This window comes from Pteropus medius, unplaced genomic scaffold (genome assembly GCF_902729225.1).
Source record: "Pteropus medius unplaced genomic scaffold, Ma_sr-lr_union100, whole genome shotgun sequence".
Lineage (NCBI taxonomy): Eukaryota > Metazoa > Chordata > Mammalia > Chiroptera > Pteropodidae > Pteropus > Pteropus medius.
In genome coordinates, this window is record NW_024352787.1 from 21,391,327 (window position 1) to 21,415,957 (window position 24,631).

Here is a 24,631-nt window from a genome sequence, read left to right on the forward strand (position 1 = left end):
ACACTCAGTGTGCTCTTTTAAAGTAGTATTATAGTATCGTAGATGAGACAACTGAAACTTAGATATAGAGATCCTTCTAGAGCCAGGAACAGAACCGAGTGGGAATTTTTAATTTCAAAATCTTCTTGAGTCCTGGTTCTGTGACCTGTCCCATCACCCCCTCCCAGAATTCAGACCAAATTGATTGAAAAATGGGGTTCACAAATTAAACTCCTTTTTTAAAGTTGATTAATTTGTGTTTGCTTAGGGCAAAAATGGCTTGATAATGTTCTTTCTGCTGTTCTAGTGCCTAAATTCTTGGTGATTTTCTTGAATAAAGTATGATTGTAGGAATTAAAAACATCATTAAAAATTAGATCAGAAGTTTACATGAGAAGAAAACTACCTCTAGTCTTTTAAAGTTGACAAATCCCCAAAACTTTTGTCATTTCATTTAGGATAATCAATAATTTTCTTGTGGAGGAACCATTTGGTATTATTTTTCAGACACACAGTTGGTACCCTATCAGTAAAGTAAGTGCACTTTTCTCCTTGCCTCTCTTCTCCAAATCAACTCTGAAGACAAACATCTTTCAAATGTGCATACATGTGCATGTGTGTGGTTTGTTTTATTTTTAATTGTGGTAAAATATACAGAACATAAAATTGATCATTTTAATATTTTTTAAATATAGTTTATTAGTGTTAAATATATTCACATTGTTGTACAACCAATAGCCAGAACTTTTTAAACTTGCAAAACTAAAACTCTATAAACTAAATAGAGTTTTAGTTTTGTGAATTGGGCTACTCTAGGTACCTCATGTAAGTGGAATCATACAGTATTTGTATTTTAAAAAATATCCAAATATTGTTTAATATATATGTGTATATACTTTAACCATTTTTAAGTGGGCAATTCAGTGGCAATAGGTACATTCACATTGTATAGCCATCACTGCCATCCATCCAACAGAGTAGTTTGAACAGTGACTTCCCATACTCCCCTACCCACCCTCTAACCCTTGGCAACCACCAGTCTGCTTTCTGTCTCATGAATTTGACTATAATCACCTCCTATGAGAGACTCTGTAGTATTTGTCCTTTTGTGACTGGTTTATTTCATTTAGCATAATGTCTTCAAGTTTCATCCATGTCGTAGCATGTGTCAGATATCTCTTCCTTTTGAATATTGCACAATATTCCATTTTATGTTTTTATATTTTGTTTATTTATTTATTGATGTATTCTTGGATTGCTTTCACCTTTTGGCCTTGTGAATAATGATGCTGCTGTGAACATGAGTGTACAAATACCTCTTTGAGATTCAGCATTCAGTTCTTTTAAGTATATGCCCAGAAGTCAAATTTGTTGGATCATACAATAATTTTATTATTAATTTTTTGAGGAACTGTCATGCTGCTTTTCACAGTGGTTGTACCATAAGTTTATTTTCTACATGTCAACATTTTTATTAATACAGACTTTAATCTGAAATAGGCTAACCCCAGTCATGTTGATTATTTCTGTTTGGAATTGGTTAAATCAAAGAAAAAAATTTAAATTAATTTTGAATATATTTTGAATATATACCATGGGAAATATTCATTTAATGATATCTTATTTGTTTATGATATCAAAAGGGTTCCTTCTTCCAAAATAAAGGTTCTGAGATAAATTTAAGATTCTTTTGAATGAAAAATAAAAAAACATCTAAAACAGTTAGCTTAAAAATAATGCAGCACATTGTTAGGCATACTTAGAAGACAGGAAAGAATGTCCACTGAAAAGAAAATTCGAAACATGACCATAAACCTTTATGAAAAATTACAACAAACTCTTTGTTCATTTACTTTTAGCTATTTCATAAATATCAGAAGAGAAATTGGCCAGTTTGTGATGAAACTTAGAAAAATTTCTTTTTCAATAAAGCATACTTCTAAATTTTTCCTTTTGGCTTCTTTTTCTAATCCTCCTTCACTGTTCTGAAGCGATATTGAGTTCTTCCAGATTTTGGTTAGGTGGATGGCTTCCAAACTAACTGGACTCTCCAGGTAGGTAGCTCCTACACAGGGTTTTCCTGTCACTGGATCTCCGTCTTCTCCAACTTTGAGAAAGATCTCAGCTAGCTCATGTTTCATATGTTTCCTTTGTGGAACGGGTAAAGTTTAAGAAGCACAATATCTGTTACTGTGCACTGCTGAAGAGCATTGTGAGCAAAGTAATTTTTTTTATTTATTAAAATACTTTAATAAATAGGGATCCAGAACAAACCTGGTCATTCTCACGTTAGTAGTTTTTTGCATTGCTGTCCCAATCACCTTCCTCACGATCCACTTGGCATGGACAGATGCATGCATTATTGACATTTCAGGTGGTTTTGGTTACCTCCTGGCTCCACTGTCCTGACACACGACCCCACTTCTGGGTTTTTTTTTTTTTTTTGTGGGGGGTGGATAATCACCATCCTAATGGGTATGAAGTGGTATTTCCTTGTGGTTTTGTTTTGCATTTCCTTTATGATTGGTAATGTCGAGTATCTTTTCATATGTCAAGCATCTTTTTATGTGCTTAATGGCCATTTGTAATCTTATTTGAAGAAATGTTCATTCAAAGTCTTTTGCCTATGTTTGATTTGGGTTGTTTCTTTTTTCTTGTTGAGTTTTAGGAGTCTTCTATATATTCTGGGCCTTAATCCTTTATCAGATATGTAATTTGCAAATATTTTCTCCCATTCTGTGGGTTGCCTTTGTACTGTGTTGCTAGTGTCCTTTGATGCACAAATGTTTCTAATTTTGAAGTCCAGTTTGTCTATTTTTCCTTTGTTTCCTGTGCCTTTGGTGTCATAGCCAATAAATCATTGTTTAATCCAATGTTATAAAGATTTCCCTGAGAGTTTTATACTTTTATCTCTTATGTTTAGGTGTTAGATTTATTTTGAATTAATATTTGTAGTGTAAGATAAGGATCCACCTTCATTCTTTTGCATGTGGATATCCATTTTTCCCAGCACCATTTGTTGAAAAGATTGTCCTTACACACTGAGTGGTCTTGACACCTTTGTCGAAATCATTGACCATATATGCAAAGGTTTATTTCTGGGCTCTTTATCCCATTGGTTTATATGTTTATCTTTATACCAGTACTGCATTGTTTTGATTATTGTAGCTTTGTACTAAGTTTTTAAATGAGGAAGTGTAAGATAGCCAACTTTACTCTTTGCTTGGCTGTTTAGGATCCCTTGGGATTCCACATAAATTTTAGGATGGATTTTTCTATTTTTGCAAAAAATGCTTGGAGATTTTGATAGGGATTGCACTGAATCTTTATATTGCTTTAGATAGTATTGACACCTTAACAATATTAGGTCTTCCAGTCCATGAACATGGGGTGTCTTTCCATTTATTTGTGTCTTTGCCTGGGCATTGAGAAGGAGCTTTTTCTTCTGGGGAAAAGAATAAAGCTATTTCCTTCCAGTAACCAGGCAAGGGAATTTTTCAGTCTAGAAATTTTAGAGTCAGTATTGGACTCATAACTATTTCTTTTAAAATGATTTATCATGTCATTAATATACAAGCAATTCATATGTATTGCAGAACAGTTCCATCACCTGCAGAAATTATCTATCCTTTTGTAATTAATCCCTTCTTTTATGCCCACTGCCCAGTAAACAATCTATTTTCTTTTCCTATAGTTTTGCCATTTCTAGAAAGTCATGTAAATGGAACCATACAGTATGTAGCCTTTTGAGTATGGCTTCTTACACTTAGCGTAATGCATTTGAGATTTATTCATGTCATTGTATATATCCTTAGTTGATTCCTTTTTGTTGCTGAGTAGTGTTCCATTGTATGAACGTACTACAGTTTATTCACTCACCAGTTGAAAGATATTTGAGATGTTTCTAATTTTTGGCAATTACGAATAAAGGTTTTTGAGTGAACACAAGTTTCATTCTCCTGGGTAAATAACCAGCAGCAAGATTGCTGAGTCATACAGTAAGAAAAAGTTTAACTTCATAAGAAACTGCCAAACTCTTTCCTGAAATGACTGCACCATTTTGTATTTGCCCTAGCAATGTAAGAGAGTTCCACTTACTTCATATCCTTACCAATACTTGGTATTTTTAATATTTTTTATATTTAGCTGTTCATATTGGTTTGACATAGTATTTCATTGTGGTTTTAATTTGCATTTCCTTAATAATGAATAATGTTGAGCATTTTTCTTGTTCGTATTTCACTTATAAGCTTAGGTAAGGTGTCCATACAAATATTTTGCCCTTTATTTTATTTTACTTTTTTACAGTTTTGAGAGTTCTTTGTATATTCTGGTATGTCTTTTTTTCAGTATGTAATTTGCAAATATTTTCTCTAATCTGTGGTTGTCTTTTCATTCTTTTAACACTGTCTTTCTCAGAGCAGAAAGGTTTAATTTTGATGAAGTCACCTCTGTCTTTTCTGTTTTCTCTTATGTATCCCGCTTTTATTGTTGTATGTAAAAACTCTGCCATACCCAAGGTCATAAAGATTTTCTCTTACGTTTTCTTCTAGAAATGATTCATTTTAAGTTAATTTTGAGGGTATAGTGTGAGATGGGATTCATTGAGATTCATTTTTTGTGTATGTATAGGTATCATACTGTTTTAGTACCATTTGTTGAGAAGACTATCCTTTTTCCATTGAATTGTCTTTGTAGTTTTGTAAGAAACCTATTTAATGTATTTCTTTATTCCTTATTCTGTTCCACTGATCTATGTGTCTTTTGCCATTCATTACTATACTGTCTTGATCACTGTAGCTTTATAGTAAATGTTGAGATCAAATAATAGAGTTCTTCAGCTTTGTTCTTCTTTTTTCAAATTGTTTTGCCTTTTTTAGTTCCTTTGCCTTTTCATATAATTTTTAAAAAACATTTTTATTCAACTTTTAATTGCTTTTTTTTTTTTTTAATCTCCTTCACCCATTTCTCCCACATCGCAACTCTGGCAACCACTAATCTGTTCTCTATATCTATGAGCTTAGGGGTTTTTTTGTTTGTTTCTTTTTTTTCTTTTTTCTTTTTAGATTCCACATATGAGAGCGATTATATGGTATTTATCTTTCTGTCTGACTTATCTCACTTAGCATAATGCCCTTAGTTCCATCCATATGTTCACAAATGGCAAGATTTCATTTTTTTATGGCTGAATAATATACGTGTGTGTGTGTGTGTGTGTGTGTGTATGTATAAAACAGTTTTTTAATCCATTCCATCTATAGACACTTGGGTTGTTTCCATATTTTGGCTATTATAAATAATGCTGCAGAAAAGATAGGAGTGCATATATCTTTTCAAGTTAGTGTTTCCATTTTCTTCAGCTAAATATCCAGAAGTGGAACTTCTACGTCACATGGTAGTTCTAATTTTAATTTTTTAAGGAACCTCCATACTGTTTTCCTCAGTTGCTGTACTAGTTTACATTCCCATTAATAGTGCACATATGTAAATTTTTGAATCAGCTTGTTGATATCTAGAACAGAGCCTGCTGAGATTCTGATTGGGATTGCATTATATCTATAGATGAGTTTTGGGGGAGAATTGATATCAATATTGAGTCTTCCAATCCTTGAATTGATATCAATACTGAGTCTTTCCATTTATTTAGGACTTTAATTCCTTTCATCTCTTTTATAGTTTTTATCATACAGATTCTACACAATTTTTTTAGATTTATACCTATGTATTTTATAATTTTGGTGCTATCATAAATAGTATTGATTTCCAGATGTTCATCGCTAATATAGAGAAATAAAACTTACTTTTCTGTATTGATCTTATGTCATACAGCCTTGCTAAATCCACTTACTAGTTCTAGGAGTTTTTTTTAGTGTATTCCTTGGTATTTTTCTATGTGAATAATCATGGTGTTTGCGAGTACAGAGACTTTAGTTTCTTTCTAATCTTTATGTCTTTTCTTTTTGCTCCATGCACTGGCTAGGACCATGATATTGATGTATGATGTTGAATAGGAGTAGTAAGAGCAGACATTCTTACCTTATTCCTTGTTTTAGGAGAAGGCTTTTAGTTATTCACCATTATGTATGATGTTAGCTTAGGTTTTTCATGGATGCCCTTTACCAGGTTTAAGAAGTTCAGTCTGCTGAGATTTTTTTAGTATAACTAGATACTGAGTTTTATCAATTGCTTTTTCTGTGTCTGTTGAGATGTTCATATGGTTCTTGTTTTTTAGTCTTTAAAAATTTATCTTTTTGCTTTTTGGCTATATCTTTTTTGTATATTTTTGTTTTTAGTGGTTGCTGTAGAAAAACAGTATACATACCTGACCGTTTACAGTCTAGATAGAGTTAATATTTTACCACTTTAAGTAAATGTGTATAGGTCCCTTTATCCCCTCCCTTTTATGTTATAGATGTCATATTATATCTCTATATATTGAAATAATATTTAGCAGTGTTTTGACATTTACTTTCTATACTTTTATATATTTTAAAGAACTTTAGAAGACAAAAATAGTCTTTTATGTTTACCAAGATTTTACCAATTTTTTTGCTCTTTATTCCTGAAGTTCCATCTTTACTTCTTATTTACTTCAGCTCGAAGAACTTCTTTTAGCACTGCTAGAGCAGGTCAGCTGGATGAAAATTTTCTTAGTTTTTTTTCAACTGAGACATTACTTTCTTTTATTTCTGAAGGGTAGTTTCAGTGGGTTGAGAGTCTCTTCTTTCAGCACTTCGAAGTTGTTATTTCAGTGTCTTCTGACTGCTGCGGTTTCTAATGAGTAATCTGTGGTCATGCAAATATGTAATGTGTTATTTTCCTCTGGCTGCTTTCAATATTTTTTCTTTGGTCTTCAAAAATTTGATTTTTCTTTTAGTTTATCTTTGCTGAGTTTCTTAATTATGTACATTTTTATTTCTTACCAAATTTGTGAAGTTTGGGACCATTATTTCTGAAATACTTTTTTTCTGCTCTAATATCTTATTTACAAACTCCAAAGGCACAACTGTTAGAACTTTAATAAGTTACAGGTCCACAAGACTTGCTCACACGCTTGCGCACCCTGTCTCTCTTTCTTTCTCTCTGTCTCTCTTTTTTGGTAGACAAAGAAAATTTTTATTAATATTTCCCAAACAATTATATGCTCATCACTTTCAGCTTCTTAATTGGAGCATATCAGACCCTATTGACACAAAAATATTTGAGTAATAGAAATATAAGCCAGAGATCAGAACTTGGGGAAGGGATTGGGGAGTAAGAAAATGATGCATCACTTTTCCTTTAAATCTACTTTGTCACAAAGATAGAGATTTCAGACTCTAGAGGTTGTACGTGTGCATGCATGATTATGCATGCAGTTTCAGCTGGACTGTGCCTTATCATGTGACAGTATTCCTTTCTAATCTATGGTTCCTCTGTAGACGATTTATCAATAGAGACTATAGAGCAGTCTGTCCAGTAGAACTTTTTGCAGTGATGGAAATACTTCTCTGCTCCGTCCTATATAGTAGCTTCTAACCACATGCAACTGTTGATCATGTGAAATGTGGCTAGTGCAACAGAGGAACTGCATTTTTAGTTTTACTTAATTAAACTTCAGTATTAAGAGCCATATGTAGTCAGTTGCTGGCATGTTGGATGTGCCATTTTATAGTACCTCCTTTTGACTGACTTCATCTCTCAGCAATATCCAGAATTCAGGTGGCCTTTACAAGTCCTTTGCTGAAAGATTCTAAAGTTTAACACACAAATCTTTTCATGAAGGAAAAGTGAAAAGGCCATCCTCAAATCTGATATCTCCTCTGTTCCTCTGTGGCCACTTTTGTATTCTTCACCCTACAATGGTGGCTGAGAGTGCTTTCAGCAGCATTTCAGTTCTTGCATCATCAGGCCTTGTCTTTAAAACCCTGGAACAGAGTATCTAGTTAGCTAGATTCCCAGAAATATCTGTCAGATCAGAGCAGTCATTCTACCTGAATGAGTCCATTGGCTCGATTCTCATTGAGAGGTGAGAGTCTGAGAGTTTGGAGCCAAAGACCTTTAGAAATCATGAAACCCAGTGTTTTCTTAGTGGTATAGGTAATGCCATGGTGTGTGAGATCATTTTTAGGTGGTATAATAATGTACTTTGTTGTGTTATTTTATTTAAATTTCATTAGTTAAACTTATTTTAATGTGTACTCTTGACAATATTTGCATGGTATATAATTTTTTATTTCCTTTGTCTTTTATAATGCTACCCATACCCATTTAGCAATAGTCTGAGAAATAGCATGGAGAAAGTGGGTCACTTTTTTTATTTAAAAATTTTTTTATTGTGGTAAAGTATATGTAAGAAAATTGACCATCTTCACCATTTATAAGTGTAGAGTTCATTGGTATTAAATACATTCAAAATGTACAACCATTACAACCATCCATCTTTATAACTCTTTTTTAAATATTTTTAATTTTTCAATTATAGTTGGCATACAACATTACATTAGTTTAGGTGTACAACATAGTGATTAGACATTTATGTAACTTACGAAATGATCACTCCGATAAATCTAGTGCCCATCTGACACTATACATAGTTATTTACAGTATTATTGACTATAGTCCTTATGCAATACTTTACATCTCTATGACTGTTTTGTAACTACCAATTTGTACTTCTTAATCCCTTCCCCCTATTTCACCCACCCTACCCCCTACTCCCTTCCCATCTGATAACCCTCAAAATATTCTCTGTATCTATGAGTTTGTTTCTGTTATATTTTTTTATTTCGTTCTTTAGATTCCACATGTAAGTGAAATCATATGGCATTTCTCTTTCTTTGTCTGACCTACTCCACTCAGCACAATACCCTCTAGGTCCATGGATGTTGTTGCAGATGTAAAGATTTCATTCATCCATTCATTCGTTCATTTATTTATTTTTTATGGCTGATTAATATTCCATTGTATATATGTACCACCTCTTTTTATTTATTCATTCAGTGATGGTCACCCAGCTTACCTCCATGTCTTGGCTCTTGTAAATAATGGTGCGATGAACACATGCATGTGTCTCTTCAAAGTAGTATTTTGGGTTTCTTTGGATAAATACACAGAAGTGGAACTACTGGATCCTTCTTTGTCTCTTGTTATAGTCTTTGTTTTAAAGTCTTTTTTGTTTGGTACAAGTATTGCTACCCCAGATTTCTTTCTTTTTTTTTTTTTTTTTTTCATTTTCATTTTCATGAAATATCTTTTTCCATCACTTTACTTTCGTCTGTATGTGTCTTTTGATCTGAAGTGAATCTCTTGTAGGCAGCATATGTAAGGGTCTTTTTTTTTTTTTATCCATTCGGCCACCTTATGTTTTGATTGGCACATTTAATCTTTTTTTATTTGAAGCAATCGTTGATATGCAGTTATTTCCATTTTATTATTTAAATTTTTGGTACATATTTTCTTCTTAAAGAAAGAAGAAAATACTATATTTTCTATAATTTTGGCTTGGTGATAAACTCCTTTAACTTTTTCTTGTCTGGGAAGCTCTTTATCTGTTCTTTGATTTTAAATGATAATTTTGCTAGATAAAGTATTGGTTGTAGGTCTTTGCTTTTCATCAACTTTGAATATTTGTGCCAATCTCTTCTGGCTTGCAAAGTTTCTGTTGAGAAATCAGCTGACAGTTTTATGGGAACTCCCTTGTAGGTAACTAATTGCTTTTTTCTTGCTGCTTTTAAGAGCCTCTCTTTGTCTTTAACCTTTGGCATTTTAATTAAGATGTATTTTGGTGTGGGCCTTTTGGGGTTCATCTTGTTTGGGATTCTGCACTTCCTGGGCTTGTATGTGTATTTCCTTCACCAGGTTAGGGAAGTTTTTGTCATTATTTCTTCAAATAGGCTTTCAATTTCTTGCTCTCTCTCTTCTTCTACCCCTATGATGCAAATGTTGGTATACTCGATGTTATCCCATAGGCTCCTTAAATTATCCTCATGTTTTTGGATTCTTTTTTCTTGTTGCTGTTCTGATTGGGTGTTTTCTGCTACCTTATCTTCTAAATTGCTGATTCGATTCTCCACTTCATCTAATCTGTTGATGCTTCCTAAAGTAGTCTTTATTTTAGTTATTGTATTCTTCATTTTTGACTAGTTCTTTTTTAACGTGTTTTTTTTCTTTTATCTCCCATTTTATGTTTTCTATCTCTTTGTTAAGGTTCTCACTAAGTTCATCTACTCTTCTCCTAAGTTCAGTGAACACCCTTATAAACCAGTGTTTTGAACTCTGTATCTAGTAGATTGGTTGTCTCCATCCATTTTGTTTATTCTTTTTCTGGAGCTTTGTTCTGTTCTTTCATTTGAGATATGCTTCTTTGTCTTCCCATTTTGGCTGCCTACTTTTGTTCGTTTGTATGTATTAGGGTAAGGCTTCTATGTTTCCTGGTCTTAGTAGAGTAGCCTTATATGGTAGGTGTGTTGCGGGTCCCGGTGGCACAGTCTTCCTTGGTCTCCTGAGCTGGATGCTCCAGGTATGTCCCTTGTATGGGTTGTGTGTGCCCTCCTGTTGTAGTTGAGCCTTGGTTGCTGTTTGCACGTCAATGGGAAGGATTGACCCTTGGGCTGATTGGTGGAGATGACTGGCCGTGACCAGTGGAGTAGCTGTTGTGCATGGGCTGACCCTACAGAGCCAGATTTGCTTTAACAGGGCTCTGGTGCCTGCCCTGTGTGCCCTTTGGGTGTGTCATCCTTAGATGTGACCCTGGGTGGTACTCTAGCTCAGATTGAAGCCAGCCACTGGGCGTGCAAGCTGGGGCTTCCTAAGAGGGGCCGAACCACAGGCTAAGTTCAGCTGCAGCCTGTGCCCTGCCCAGGGCCACCTGGCATGAGCCACCAAGCAATCTGCAGATGCCCGCCACCTACACTGGGCTTGGAAGTGCCTTGAGAGGCTAAGCCATAAACCAACGTTCGCTGCTGCAAGTGCCAGGCTTGGGACTGCTCAGCAAGAAGTATGGGGCATGCCAAGGCCAGATGCTGGTTATTTGAATTTTGTGAACCTTTGAAAGATTTCATGCAAGTTCACAGCATGAGCCAAGACAGGCTATTTGTATGGAAAAGACACGGTATGGTTAGGCCCACAAGTTAGGAGAGGCGGAATCTCAGGGAATCACCCAGGGAATCACCCGGGTGGAGCAACCTGTGTTAATCAGGTTGATGGAGACTCAGATATAGGGACTACCTGCATATGTATGCTGGGAGAGGAAGGCTCAACAAAGGAACATTGGATTCTGCCCTCCAGCCCTCATCCTGAAGCCAGACAATTCAGTTCCTCACTGTGTGTCCCTGCATTTTAAGTTGCTGCTGTAGCAGTGGAGCTCAGAGCAAGTAAGTTTGTTACTACTTCTACACATGGGCCCTTTAAGCCAGAGGTCGTGGGGACTTCTTTTCCTGACATGGAACTCTGGAGCCCAATGTGTGGCCGGGACCCCTCGTTCCTTTTGGTGGTGGTGGGGACTTTGCAGCCAAGATATCTTTCCTGATTCTTGACTACCACACGTAGTTGTGGGACCAAGCTATTGCGCATCTCCACCCCTGCCCCCCACCATTATCGAGGTGACCTCTTATGTATGACCCCAATTGTAGGACTTCTGTTCAACTAGACTTCAGTTGACTCCCAGTTATGGCTGTTCTGTAGTTTTGTTGTAATTTTGATGTGGTTGTGAGAGGAAACGAGCACAGCATCTACCTTCTATGCCATCTTGACCAAGATCTCTTTCATTACTCTTTTCATCTTGCAAAACGCTATACCCATTAAACAATAGCTCTCCATTCTCCCCCACCCCAGCTCCTGGTTTAGCCTCCTAGTTATAACACTCATAATTAGAACTTATTGTGTAGCTTTAATAACATACAAAAATTCCACTCCTTTACAGCTTCATTCCCATCCCTTTCACTTGTTGATAAGACAAAATTCTATCTTTATACATCGTATACCCCAAAACATAAACTAATAATTATTTTAAATTATCTTTAATTATGTAGAAAACAGAAAGTATAGTTACAAACCATTGTTACAATAATAGTAGCTTTTATGATTGCCCGTGTGTTTTACCTTTATGAAAATACTTTTTCATACAACTTCGAGATACTGTCTAGTATTCTTTCATTTCATTTCATACTTCAAGACTCTGTTGAGCATTTCTTTTAGGACAGGTCTACTGATAACAAACTCTTTCAGCTTTTGTTTGGAAATGTCTTAATTTCTTCCTCACTTTTCAAGGACAGTTTTACTGGATATGATTCTTGCTTGAGAGTTTTTTCTTTTAGCACTTTGAATATACAGGTTTACCCCATTATCCAAAAGTAGTGTGTTCCCATGAAACCTTTTGTAAGCCAAATGGTATAGAGTGAAGAATATTCCACACTTTCCAAAAGTTCATGTTATGCCACTTCACATTTACAAGAAACCTACATTAATACTGCATTTTTAGTACAAGTAGAAATCCTCTGTTGGTTAGCAAAACAATACTAGTGTAGGTCATTTGTAAAAGCAAAGTATGTAATGTGAACTTTCAGAAAGTGGGGGTATACCTCTATTGGCCCACTGCCTTCTGGCCTCTAAACTGCCTTCTGGCCTCTAAAGTTTCTGATGATAATCTGCTGATAATCTTAATGAAGATCCCTTGTATATGACAAGTCACTTCTCTCTTGCTGCTTTTAAATTCTCTCTTTGTCTTTCAAAAGTTTAATCATAATGTGCCTTTGTGTGCTGCTTTGAGTTCATCTTGGAATTTGTTGAGCTTCTTGTATGTTTATATTCATGTATTTCATCAAGTTTGGGGAGTTTTCAGCCATTATTTCTTCACATATTCTTTCTGCCTCTTTTCCCTGTCTTTTTTCCCCCGAAACTCCCAAAATACACGTCTGGTCTATTGCATAGTGCTCCACAGATTCCTTTGGCTCTGTTCACTTTTCTTCAATTTTTTTTTTTCTCTCCGGATTAGTAATGTCCATAGCCCTTTAAGTTTCTGATTCATTTTGCTGGTTCATTCTGCGTGCTCAGATCTTCCTTTGAATCCCTCAAATGAGGTTTTCATTTCAGTTACTGAAATTTTTAACTTCAGAATTTCCTTTTCTTTTTGTTTCTCTCTCTTTATTGATAGTTTCATTTTCTCATACATTGTTTTCTTGATTTTTTCCACATATTCCTTTAGTTCTTTCAGCATCTTAAAGACAGTTATTTTAAAGTCCTTGTCTAGTAGATCTGCCATCACATCTTTTTCAGGGACATTGTTGTTTTATTTTTTTCCTTTGAATGGGCCATACTTTCCTATTTCTTTGTATACCTCGTGATTTCTTTGTTGAAAACTGCACTTTTGGTCTAAAAATGTGGTAACTCTGAAAATCAGATTCTCCTACTTCCTCAAAGCTTGCTGCTCTTTGTTATTGTTTTGTTTATTGTTCGATTTTTTTTTTTTTAATTGTTTGTAAGCTGTCTTTGTGCCAAGGATCTGACTGAGGTATAAACTCAGGTTCCTCTCAGGTCTTTTCTGAGCCTGCCCCTTCCCCTATATGCATAGCCACTTAATAATTTTGCCCGTATATTCAGGTTTTAATTAATTTTTAAAAATGTCCTAGGCTTTAGTGTCTGAACTTTAGGGAAAAAGAATAAAATGGCAATTATTATTTTCAACTGTTACTTAAACTTTTGTAAAATATGCTTTTTTTAAATTCTTTTCTCAACTGGATATAAGTTCTTTGTAGGCAGAAGACTGTACATATCCTACAGTATATTAACTTCTGAACCCTTAGAGTCGTTTTTGTTTACTATGATAACAGGTCAGCCCTGAGTGACATTTAATCACAAAAAGAAATTCTCAGCCATTTCTAAGCAAGGAACGACCAAATTGATTTTGTTAATCTTTATTTTCTATAACTTGAATTAAAACATTTTCTTCACATTTTCCAAATAATATTTGTTAAACCTGAATCTCTATGATTTGCTATATTTCTTATAATTCAAGTTTCTATACCTTATAGGACTCTAATACACATTTGTACCCTTGAGTAAGAGTCACTGACATAGGACTCCTTGTTCTCACTCTTGCATTTTATAGTTGAAGAAACTGAGGGCCACATTTCAAGTAATTCCCCCATTTGTTACCTGACATAGTGTTCTCTAAACAACTTGGTCAAGACTCAAGATCCTTAGGAGTATGAGAGTTTTAAGTGCTTTGTACTTTTCTTTTGGCAGAGCTGAAAAACTTCAACTGCTGAATCACAGGCCTATGACTGCTGTTGAGATCCAGCTGGTGAGTGAAGGAGGCCTGCACTTGGCAGGGGTGTTGGATTTTGGGTATGAGATGTAGAAAGGGTGATAAAGTCTGAGAACAGACAATCCAGGAACTGACATTTCTTGAAAAGACTGCTGGACCACCCCATTTTAAAAATGAAAGGAAACCTCATTAATTTGATCCTAATTGGCTTAGGGAAAGTGGAAGACTGGAGGAAATTTAATTCATTTTGCAGGGTTTGGGCCTATGACTTGGTAGCAGTTTGTCTCCCCTCATGTCCTACATCATTCTGGCATTGCTTCCCTGTAGGATATTGCCAACTCAGATGTTGCATAAAAACATTAGACTCAACATGAGTCTGGTGGAATTCATCTTCACCTCCTCCTACCCTTTGACCTGAGTTTCTTTTTTTGTTAATGAAGCATCTGCGTTCTTTCCTACACATGTTCTTTTTGTCTCTCTGCTTCCTGGCCCAGTCTCCCAAGCCAGAAACCTGGAAGTTACTATCTGCCTTTTATCTCATATTCAGTTAGTCCCCAGGTCTTATTGCTTCTGTCTCCTCTTATTTTTTCTTCTCTCCCTACTGCACCTCATTACTTTCAGTCATCATTTCTCAACTCGGCTCTTGCAGTTATCCTCTTACCATCCTTTCTGCCTCCAGACCGACCCCCTCAAGTCTATCTTCTACACCACTATCATAGTTCAGTTTCTAAAATCACACATTTGGTCATCTTCTTTCCTGGCATAAAATCATTCAGTGGAACCTCATCACTTGGGAAGTCTAAATTGCAGTCACAGCCTAAAGCTTCGGAATTGTGGAAGGCTGCTGGAATAGAAAGCTGAGATGGTATAAGGAGAATGTGAAAATGAGGTCCAGTGATACAAACTGAGTGGTTGCTAGATTGGCATGCTGTGGCAGTTTTCCTTTGTTGTACAGAGGAAAGAGCATCATTGAGCTACAAATATTCGGCAGACCATTTAACTGCCAGTAAAAAACATTGGCTGGAGAATTATAAAAATGAGAATAAAATGGTTTCCAAAGTCAGTTTTAGACGTATTTAGCTCTTGGTCAAATTTCCTTCAGAAAAATATGGAATAAAATGGCCAGAAATACCTATGATCTTTAGAGTTGCTTAAAAACAAACAAATAAAAAACCCGTTCTTTAAAGAGTCATGGGGTATTTAATTTTTACTAAAACTTACTGTCTTTGTAATGATATTTCTGCTCTTCAAAATGCGCTCAAAATTAAATTAGAAAAGTTCCTTTCACAAAGGATGCCTTTCTGGGTAAACTGGCCTTTAGGCTATATAGAGATTCCTTTTTGTACCCTGATTATTCTGATGCTTTTGACTGTGTTGGAGATTCAGCTTAGAAAAGAGAAAAAGCAAAACAGCAAGAAACTAATCCCTGTCTCTCTGGGTTAAAGATCACATGTCGTGTCTCCTCCAACTTTCATGAGCAACATATGTTATTCATGGCTTAATGACAGAAAAGAGATGAGGAGGACCAGCATGATCTCTTCCCAGAGGCTGCGGAAAGCTCTATCATTACTTGTTAAAATTAGCTGCTATTAAGAGTGCCTACTATATGCCAGATGTGGCACTGAGGGCTTTGTATATGTCACCTTTAATGCCCTCACCATAGTCTTGGCTAGTGAGTGGTTGCTTGGGTCTCTCTGATTCAGAAGTCTTGCTGTGTCCCTCCAGGCCATGTGCTTTTGCATGGCGAGAAGAAAGATATGACTGTTTGTTCTCTTTTCTGTGGTAAAAATTGTATATATTGTTTCTCAGTAGTTGGATCATTTTATAGCCAGATTTTTCCCAGCCTGGGATTTGGCTATTAAAGATAGCAAATCCTTTACTAAGGCTTGTAGCAGTACTTCTTCTCACCAAAGCGGGATCAGAAATTAGGTTTTCAAAAAGAGTGGAAAGTGTGAAGGACATGAGAATTTCCCTATGTTAACCTTATAACCGTTTATTTCCCTGGATCCAGAAATAGTCCCAGCATCTAACATTGTAATTATTCAGTTTTTGAGGCTGAAGCTTTTCTTTTTCAGTTATACCTCAGCCATAATTTGTTATGATCCCCAGACGCATAGGTGACTGCTGTCTGTGAAGAAGTGAGGAAGCCACCCAGCTTCTGTGACTTCTGCCATCCCTTGTTATGTTTTCATTTAGACAGTTTGTGAGCCCTCTGATCTGAAGACAGGACAGTGAACCCCATGACCTCACAGGCCTGAATAGTACTACCATCTATGTGTATTATGATTTAGTGATTATAAAATGTCTTGTATTATGTAGAGTTTTATGGCTTACAAAACACTATAATGTATGTTCTCATTTAGTCCTTACTATAGGCATTATTTTCATTTTATATTAGAGAAAATAAAAATTTATAGAGGTTAAGTGAACTGTCCTGGGTCAAATAGCTAAAAGTGTTAGTGGCTATTAGATTTTGAGATGTTTTGAAGAAAGTTGGAGGTTAGGCTTGATGCCTTAGAATAAGAAAACCATTATTGGAGTATACCAGCTCAGTTTGACAGCCCCTGGGAATTGATATAATCTTTGTATATGATTAAAAATTTATCATTTATGTTGACCCATCTGCAAATACTTTGGATTTTAAATTTTCATTTACCTTTATATTCTGAATAACTCGAAACCTTTGGTATGTGAGAATGTTGAAATGATGCTTTGCACTTCCTTATTTGGGCTCTGTTTATTATGTGGTTGGAAGAAAAGGTGAAGAATAATATAGTAATTATCATTTACCCTAGTGATCTAAGATGAGGTAATAAGTTTTTGGTTTCTGAAAGTTTCTTTTTGAATATATTTTATTTCGCTTAATGCAGCTTAGGTTTTCTTCCTGTGACTGAAAGTCTTGTGTTGAAAAGGAAAGTTTCTGACTATAGTTATCTCTGAGTGTTGTGTGCTAATCAAAGCTTCTGCTCTTGGTGAATTTGTCAACATAGAAAGCTCATCAGTCCTATTGCCAAGAACACACCTGAGATTAGCCACACATAATCTTAGTATTGTATCTGCCAAACCCATAGATTGGGATGCAAGAAGGTGGCCTGTTGAAGTTCTCCGCTGGTTTTCTAAAAAGGAAGGCCTCTCAGAGGTCATATAATTCAACTCTTAAATCAGTGGACGCTAGTCTGTTATATAGCATCCCTGAAAGAGGAAATGATAGAAACTTCCTACCGAAGGACATGGTATTCTAGAAGGAGCTGGGATGCAAAGTCAAAAGACCTTGTCTCATGAGACCCAGATTAAGTTTTCCTTAAACTCTGAGCCTCCATTTATCTATAAATTGTCCTGGCTTTATGTGTAACGTTTTTGAGAAGCTCTGGTAATAGCGATTCTGGAAAGCCCCGCATAAACTATGGCACAGATATTGATGGGAAGTTGTCACTGTTCTAACAATAATTCAGATCTCACTCTCTTCCCTGAGGCAGGAAGCAGTTCCTAATCAACTGCATATGCCAGTTATTCATAAATTTGGAGACATTCTTCTCTCAAATGGATTAAACCAAATTGGATATATCCCTTCTTCCAACTCCTTTATTCTTTAGAAGTAGTCTGTTAGATTACTGCCTTTTACACACCCTTATTTTGTATGTCTGATTTTAAAAATGGGCTTTTGAGAATTGTTTCCTGTTCAGTAGAGGTCACACTTCATTGAGCCTTTGAATCTTTAGAAAATGGTAATTTTATTTCGTAGCATGATGGGAAGTAGTAGCTCCATTGTTTCACTCAGGATCTTTCTCACCCGAGAACACCCAGGATTATTCTCTAGCTGTGGAAACATTTTTGGAGTGAGATGAAGAGACCAGTGTTTTACCAGGAATTTGCAGTATGATCTTGGATGTGTCATTTGGCTTCTTTAGCTTCTGTGCTATTTGTAAAGTCAGGCCATCAGACTGATTTCAGGCTTGTAAGCTTTCTTTACTTAAGTCTGCCAGGATTTCTTTCTAGAATTCCTTTCGGTCTTAGTTGCCAGATGTTAGAGATGGCTGTGGAAAATGCTGTAGAATGGGACCCTGGACACCTTTAGTGAAGAAAGCTGTTTGTGATAGATGGCTAATGCCACCAAGTGAATGTGGTTAAACAACTAGACTGCCTGAAAGCTGCTTTTATTTTATTTATTTACTTTTTAAATTTATTTTTATTAGGGTGACATTGGTTAACAAAATCTAGTAAGTTTCAGGTGTACAATTCAACAGTACCTGCATACTGCTTTTAAAAAGTAGTTGACTATGTTATGTTTATATTCATTAACATATTGAAAATTAGATGTGAGGCTAAAGAAACTGACTCATGATTGTATCATATGTGTGTTCAGATTTCCAGAATAATGTCAGAAACCAGGCTTTAAGTAGACCTTTAATAGGGCAGTGTGGGATTGTTTCCCAGCTGTCACTCATCAGACTCCTATCCTGCATTCCCAGGAAGTGACTGAGACCAAGTGGTGTGTGTTAGATTGTAGGCATTAGAGTCAGGAAGGCCTGGCTTGGAATTCTACTAAATGCCCCTTGCCAGGATTGTTGTGAGGGTTAAAAGAAACAATGGATATGAAGTGCCAGGTGCAACGCCAGGCACATAAACTCCCTAAAGGGCTGCTGTTAGTGGTAGGGGCTAGTGAGGATTAGGAAAAAATATATAAACCATTTGGCACATAGTGGGGAGTCATTAGATAAGTTGTTGATACAGTTTGTAAGTTAGAGATGTGCTTGTTATGAAATACAAAAGTATATAAAGCACTGTTTCACTCTCCAGAGGTGAATTTTCTTTACATATACAACATATTGACATGTGTATATGGGTATAGAACCACTAGGGTTTTCTTTTTCTTTAAAGAAAAATGCTAACCTGGAACTCTTTTTTTCACTGACCTCTTTTGAGCAGTAACACTGGGCTACTGTGAAATTTGAGCTGGCTTCTCCCTCCATTGGAGCCAAGATGAATAGGACCTAGAGACCTGAGGTGCTCAGGAGCCAGGCCCTGAACTCTGTGCCAAGAGGTTGGGGCTGGGACTGGGAACAACATGGGATGGCCTAGCTTATGATGCTCATTTGTAACCCTTGGAGGGTTTTCTTTCCTTTTGTAGATGGTGGAAGAGAGTGAAGAACGGCTCACAGAGGAGCAGATCGAAGCACTCCTCCACACTGTCACAAGCATTCTGCCTGCAGGGCCAGAGGCTGAGCAGAAGAAAAATACCAACTGTGATGTGACAATGGATGAAGAGGACCCAGCATAGAAGAGCACAGCTGGCCCAAACATCTCTTAAAGTTGAAAGGCCCAACAGCCATTTTTCAGACATGGAGAATTGTTTGGTTTTAGCCTCTACCCCAACAGATCTGATTTCATGGTTAGTTGGGTAAGTCACAAAAATAAGCCTTTCTCAAAAATAAGCTGAAAAGAAACACTTTGCTTCCAGAAGAAGAAACATGGTGAAAACAGGCTGAGGTTGTCAGTGCAGAGAGCTAAAGAAAAGAGGGCAGAGTCAAAGAGTACAATGAGTGTGGAATCCTCTGTGGTAAAAAAATTTCTTCAGTGGCCTTTGTTACAGTTGTGGGAAAGTCCCTATTCACACCTAGTAAAATACTTACATTAACTTTGATGGACTGTATTCTAATTAATTTCTTCTACTTCCCTAGGAACTTCTCAAGCAGAGGCACAGAATGCTGTTAGGATGAAAACTGAGTTATGGGATGCCAGTTAGATGGCTACACACTCCCAGAGCAGCTCCTGGTTAAAATGAGCCACTGAGCTTGGTTCACCTTAGATGAATCTTCCTTGAGAACAGCTGAAATAAAAAAAGAATAGATCTGGCCAACTCTTCATCAGGTCTAAAGGCCCCTTTTCCTCTGCTGGCATGGACTTTGTTTACTAGCTCATTATTTTGTCTTAAATGTTAGAGCACAGCTCATTATAGTTGAAAAGAGGCACTTCAAACTGGCAACAGAAATAGTGTTGGTTCCCTTTCTAACTACCCTCAGTTTTTTGCCCTAGGACGGGAACCCTGGGCAGGTGCTGCTTGTTGAGACCAGGTGCGCTTCATTTGCACAATGGGCAAATTATTTGCATCTTTAAAAAGGGCACAATTATGTACCTCTCTTCATAGACAGAATGTATAAGAACTAGTGGTAACAAGAATTTGAATTTGTTGGCTGTTGTAAAGTTGTTTCAGTTTTTTTTTTTAATTTAAAATATTGGGATAATTACCATGTGAAGAGCTTGTTAATATTCAAGCACTAGAGAGTTTAGTACCTCCAGATATGTGGTTGCCTTTGGTCCTAGGAATATTGCTAAAAATCTTAATTTTTCACATTCACTCTGTTCCTATTTGGGGAAGAAAATGATCATAGACATTAATTTTCCATATTGGTACTCATTTTGTTATAGTGAGTTACAAATTTTTATAATTTGTTACAACTTTTTTGTTACAAATGTTAAAGCATTTTCAATGCTGCTATTGGATTGCTTCCCCCTCCTTTATGATTCCCAGGTTTTCATCCTTTCTACCTTGTCCCCTCCCCCAATTTTAATTATGTCAGCCTTTGAGGATCAAGGGAGATCTGCTTATTGGCAACATTGAAATTAACAAGTCATTTATTTTTTAATCTCTCAAGTATTGGGAATTCTACCTGGAGCTGTTATTTCATCTTAACTTTGTGTTAGATACTTTTGCTTGATAGATTTCTGACTTAATCTGTTTAATAATAAATTGTTTCCAAGTCACTGCTCACTTGTGATATTTTTATAAATCTTTGAAGAGTTTGTTTTGCCATGGATAGAAAGAAATAAAGTGAAATCTGACTTAGTTTAAAATGTGTGATTTTTTTTAAAAAAGTTGAATCTACTTGGATTTAAATTCCATGTTGGGGTGGCTCCATAGTGTAGTGGTTAGCACGTCTGCTTTACAGGCAGAAGATCCTGGGTTTGCGCCCCAAGTGGAGCCATGGACCGTGCACTGGAGATGTCAGGCCCTGGATTCGCCAGGCCCTCAGTGCACCAGGCCCCTAGTGCACACTGTGAGCGTGTGGGCGGAGATGCCCTGCCTTCAGAGATCCAGTGCTTAAGGGGAAACAGCAACATCCATAGGTCACAGGTGGAAGTAGGGGGAGGGGAGGAATTAAAGAGGGGGAAAATTAAAAATCTAAAATAAATAAATAAATAAATAAATAAATAAATCCATGTTAGATTTCAGGAAGATTTTCTGTTTCTATATTTGGGACCTGAATGTAGCCTAATTTTTTGATTAAATCAGTCAGGCTCTGGAATACTTAATCTTTATCAGAAACATATTCTATGTGATATTCCTGTCACATTAATAATAAACATTTTAGAAATAAGTCATAATTTACTAAAGAAATTTAACCAGGATCACATCTTGGAAAGGAACTGGGAAGTCTGGGAGACTTGCTTTACATTTTATATCCTTCTATATGGTTTCAGTTTTTGACCATGTGACTGTTCTATTCTTTCAAAAGAAAAGATGTCCATTTCCGTGTCGTTCTTGGCCTCTGTGAAGGTGAGTGAATGGGTAGTTGATAGTTAAATTATGTCCCAAACATGGAGGCTGATGCCCAGTTCAGTCATTGGAGGAGAGGCAGTACTGAGAGGAGCTGGGACAGGTTTTGCATCATGACCTGTGATATGATGAGAAGAGAAAAATTCTGAGATGTCCTAATTATAGCTGACCAGAGAATGGGAGGGAAGTTAATTAGTTAACAGAGCTGAAACCAACAAAACACTGCTCGTATTCCTGAATGTGTGTTGAAACTTTGAATCAACTTCCAGTTTGCTCTTTCAGCTCTTAGCTAGTACCAGAGGCCACCACATCTTGTTTATCCGTGAACTTTTGGGACCGTTGTCCACAACTAATCCAGAAGCAGCAGATACTTCTTTACCTACTGTGCATCTATCCCAGAACTTTCTCTGCTTCACCTCCCTCCCTTCTTATCTATAGCCAATGTGAATTCTTTCAAAATAAGTCTTTCTTTCCCAAAGTTATTGTATAAAAGAGCTCCTTCAGCCCTAGGATAGTGGACATGTTTTGTCGTCTTCTAGCCCTGGTGCTGGTGGTTTAGACTGCATTCTCCGGGACCTGTGCTTTTTCTGGCTAGCATATGGCTCAATAAACCCTTTCAAAAAAACTTTTAGCCTCAAAGACTATTGTTTAACAAGCATATGAGGAAGGCAAAGTTTTGAAGTTATAGCTAGATAGATTTTTTTAGGTCTACTGGCCTTCGTTATTTGACTTCTGTAGGCTCAGTTTTTTCATTTGTCTGTTTGTTTTTAGGACTAAGTTCTGGTTTCTAACTTGGAGAGGTTTTTTTAGTTATCTGTCAAGAAGGTACTAATGAGCTCTTAAAAAATTAAGTTGACTCCCACTTAAATGTTTACTCAAATATTTAACTTCTCTCTTTTTGCTTGTTACAGTATGATCTACTGCCACCTCAGAGCTCATTCATAAAATGGGTACCATTTCCCTAATCAATCGTTATGTAACCATACCAACTCTCTAGAGCTTATACCCTAATCAGAGGTGAATAAATTAATGCTCCAGTATATTCTTTGCTAAGTCATTTTCTCCCCTGAAACCAATTTAACACCATTTGTATACACCAATCATTTCTCAGTAAACTATAAAGTGTACCCTGAAAAGCATCATCAACCATATTTAATCACACAATGAATGAAGGGGAAAAAAATAAGCAAAACTGTGTAGAGGTCCTTTTACATATTTTTCAAATTAAGGTATCATTCATATATCATAAAATTGACCCTTTTAAAATGTACCATTCAGTGGTTTTGAGTATAATCACAAGGTTGTACAACCATCACCACTACCTAATTCCAGAATGTTTTCAATCACCCCCATAATGGGGAGCCTGGCAACCACTACTTTCTATTTTCTACTTTCTGTCTATATATTTGCCATTCTGGATATTTTTTATAAATTGAATCTCATAACACGTGGCCTTTTGTATCTGAATTTTTTCACAGTATAGTATTTTCAAGGTTCAAATATGTTATACCATTTTTGTGGATGAATAATTCATTGAATAGACATACCACATTTTGAATATTCATTCATCAGTTGGTGAATATTTGAATTATTTCTACTCTTTTTTGAATATGTTACTGTGAACATTGTGTGCAAAGTTTTTGTGATTGTGTATTTTTCTTTCTCTTGCATATACCTAGGAGTTGAATTGTTGGGTCGTATGATAAGGCTATGTTTAACTTTTTGATGCAGTACCAAGGTTTTCTATAGCACCTGAACCATTTCATGTTTCTACTACCAATTCATGATGAAATCCAATCTCTTGTTATTGTCCCTCTTTTTGATTATAGCCATCCTAGAGGTTGTGAAATCACTGGTTTTGATTTGTATTTCCCTAATGGCTATCATTCTGGTTTTGATTTGTATTTCCCTAATGGCTATTGATGTTAAGCATCTTTTCATATGTTTATTGGCCATTTGCATATCTTGGGAGAAATGTCTATTGAAATCCATTGTGCATTAAAAAATTAATAGACTTTATTTTTCTCAAGGAGTTTTACGTTTACAGAGAAATTAAGCAGAACATAGGTTTCCTTTATCCCTCCCCCAACAGTTTCTTCCATTATTAACATCTTGCATTAGTGTGGTGCATTTGTTAAAATTGATGAGCCAATATGGATACATTATTACTAAAAGTCCATAATTTACATTAAGACTCATTCTTTGTTGTTGTACATCAGGAAGTACAGTAATACATACATAGAATGGGTTTTGACAAATATATATCTACCACTACATTATCATTAAAATATTTTTAATGTCCTAAAACTACCCTGTGCTCCACCTATTCACCCCTCCTGCCCTTTGAATTCCTAGCAACCACTCATCTTTCGTTTGCACCCACGGTTTTGCCGTTTTCAGAATATCATGTTGTTGGAATCACATAGTATGTTTGGATTTCACTTAGCGATATACATTTAAGTTTACTCCATGATACTTCATTTCATGGTAGCTCTTTTTTTTTTTTTTAAGTATCGAATAATATCTTTTTGTCTGGCTGTGTCATCAGTTTGTTTATATATTCACCTATTGAAGGACATTTGGTTGCTGCCAAGTTTTGACAGTTATCAAAAAATAGCTGCTATAAACATTTGTGTGAAGGTTTTTATGTAGGCAGAAGTTTTCAGTTCTTGGGTAAATGCCAAGGAGTGTGATAGCTGGATCATATGGTAAGAGTATGTTTTTAAAAAAAAATTTATTTATTTAAATTAGTTTCAAGTATACAGGACATTGGTTAGACATTTATATAGTTTATAAAACGATCCCCCAATTGCCCCCTCCCTCCCCTGGCCCTCCACCTAGCCATCATATTA

At 36.0% G+C, this 24,631-nt stretch overlaps 1 protein-coding gene and 1 pseudogene across 6 annotated transcripts in view; one reads left to right on the forward strand and one right to left on the reverse strand.

Moving 5' to 3' along the window:
• The window catches only part of CRCP (CGRP receptor component), a 37,657-nt gene extending 16,581 nt beyond the window's left edge, over window positions 1-21,076 (forward strand). For 5 of the 6 annotated variants that reach the window (XM_039849018.1, XM_039849016.1, XM_039849017.1 and 2 more), the window contains 2 exons: window positions 14,203-14,260; window positions 19,353-21,076. In XM_039849018.1, the coding sequence (XP_039704952.1) occupies window positions 14,203-14,260; window positions 19,353-19,502 (208 nt within the window). In that variant the 3' untranslated portion in view covers window positions 19,503-21,076. The remainder of the gene's footprint in view (window positions 1-14,202; window positions 14,261-19,352) is intronic. The other variant, XR_005649911.1, reaches the window with a different exon arrangement.
• LOC120591530 (28S ribosomal protein S17, mitochondrial-like) lies at window positions 1,852-2,348 on the reverse strand (annotated as a pseudogene).
• Window positions 21,077-24,631: the final 3,555 nt, after the last annotated feature.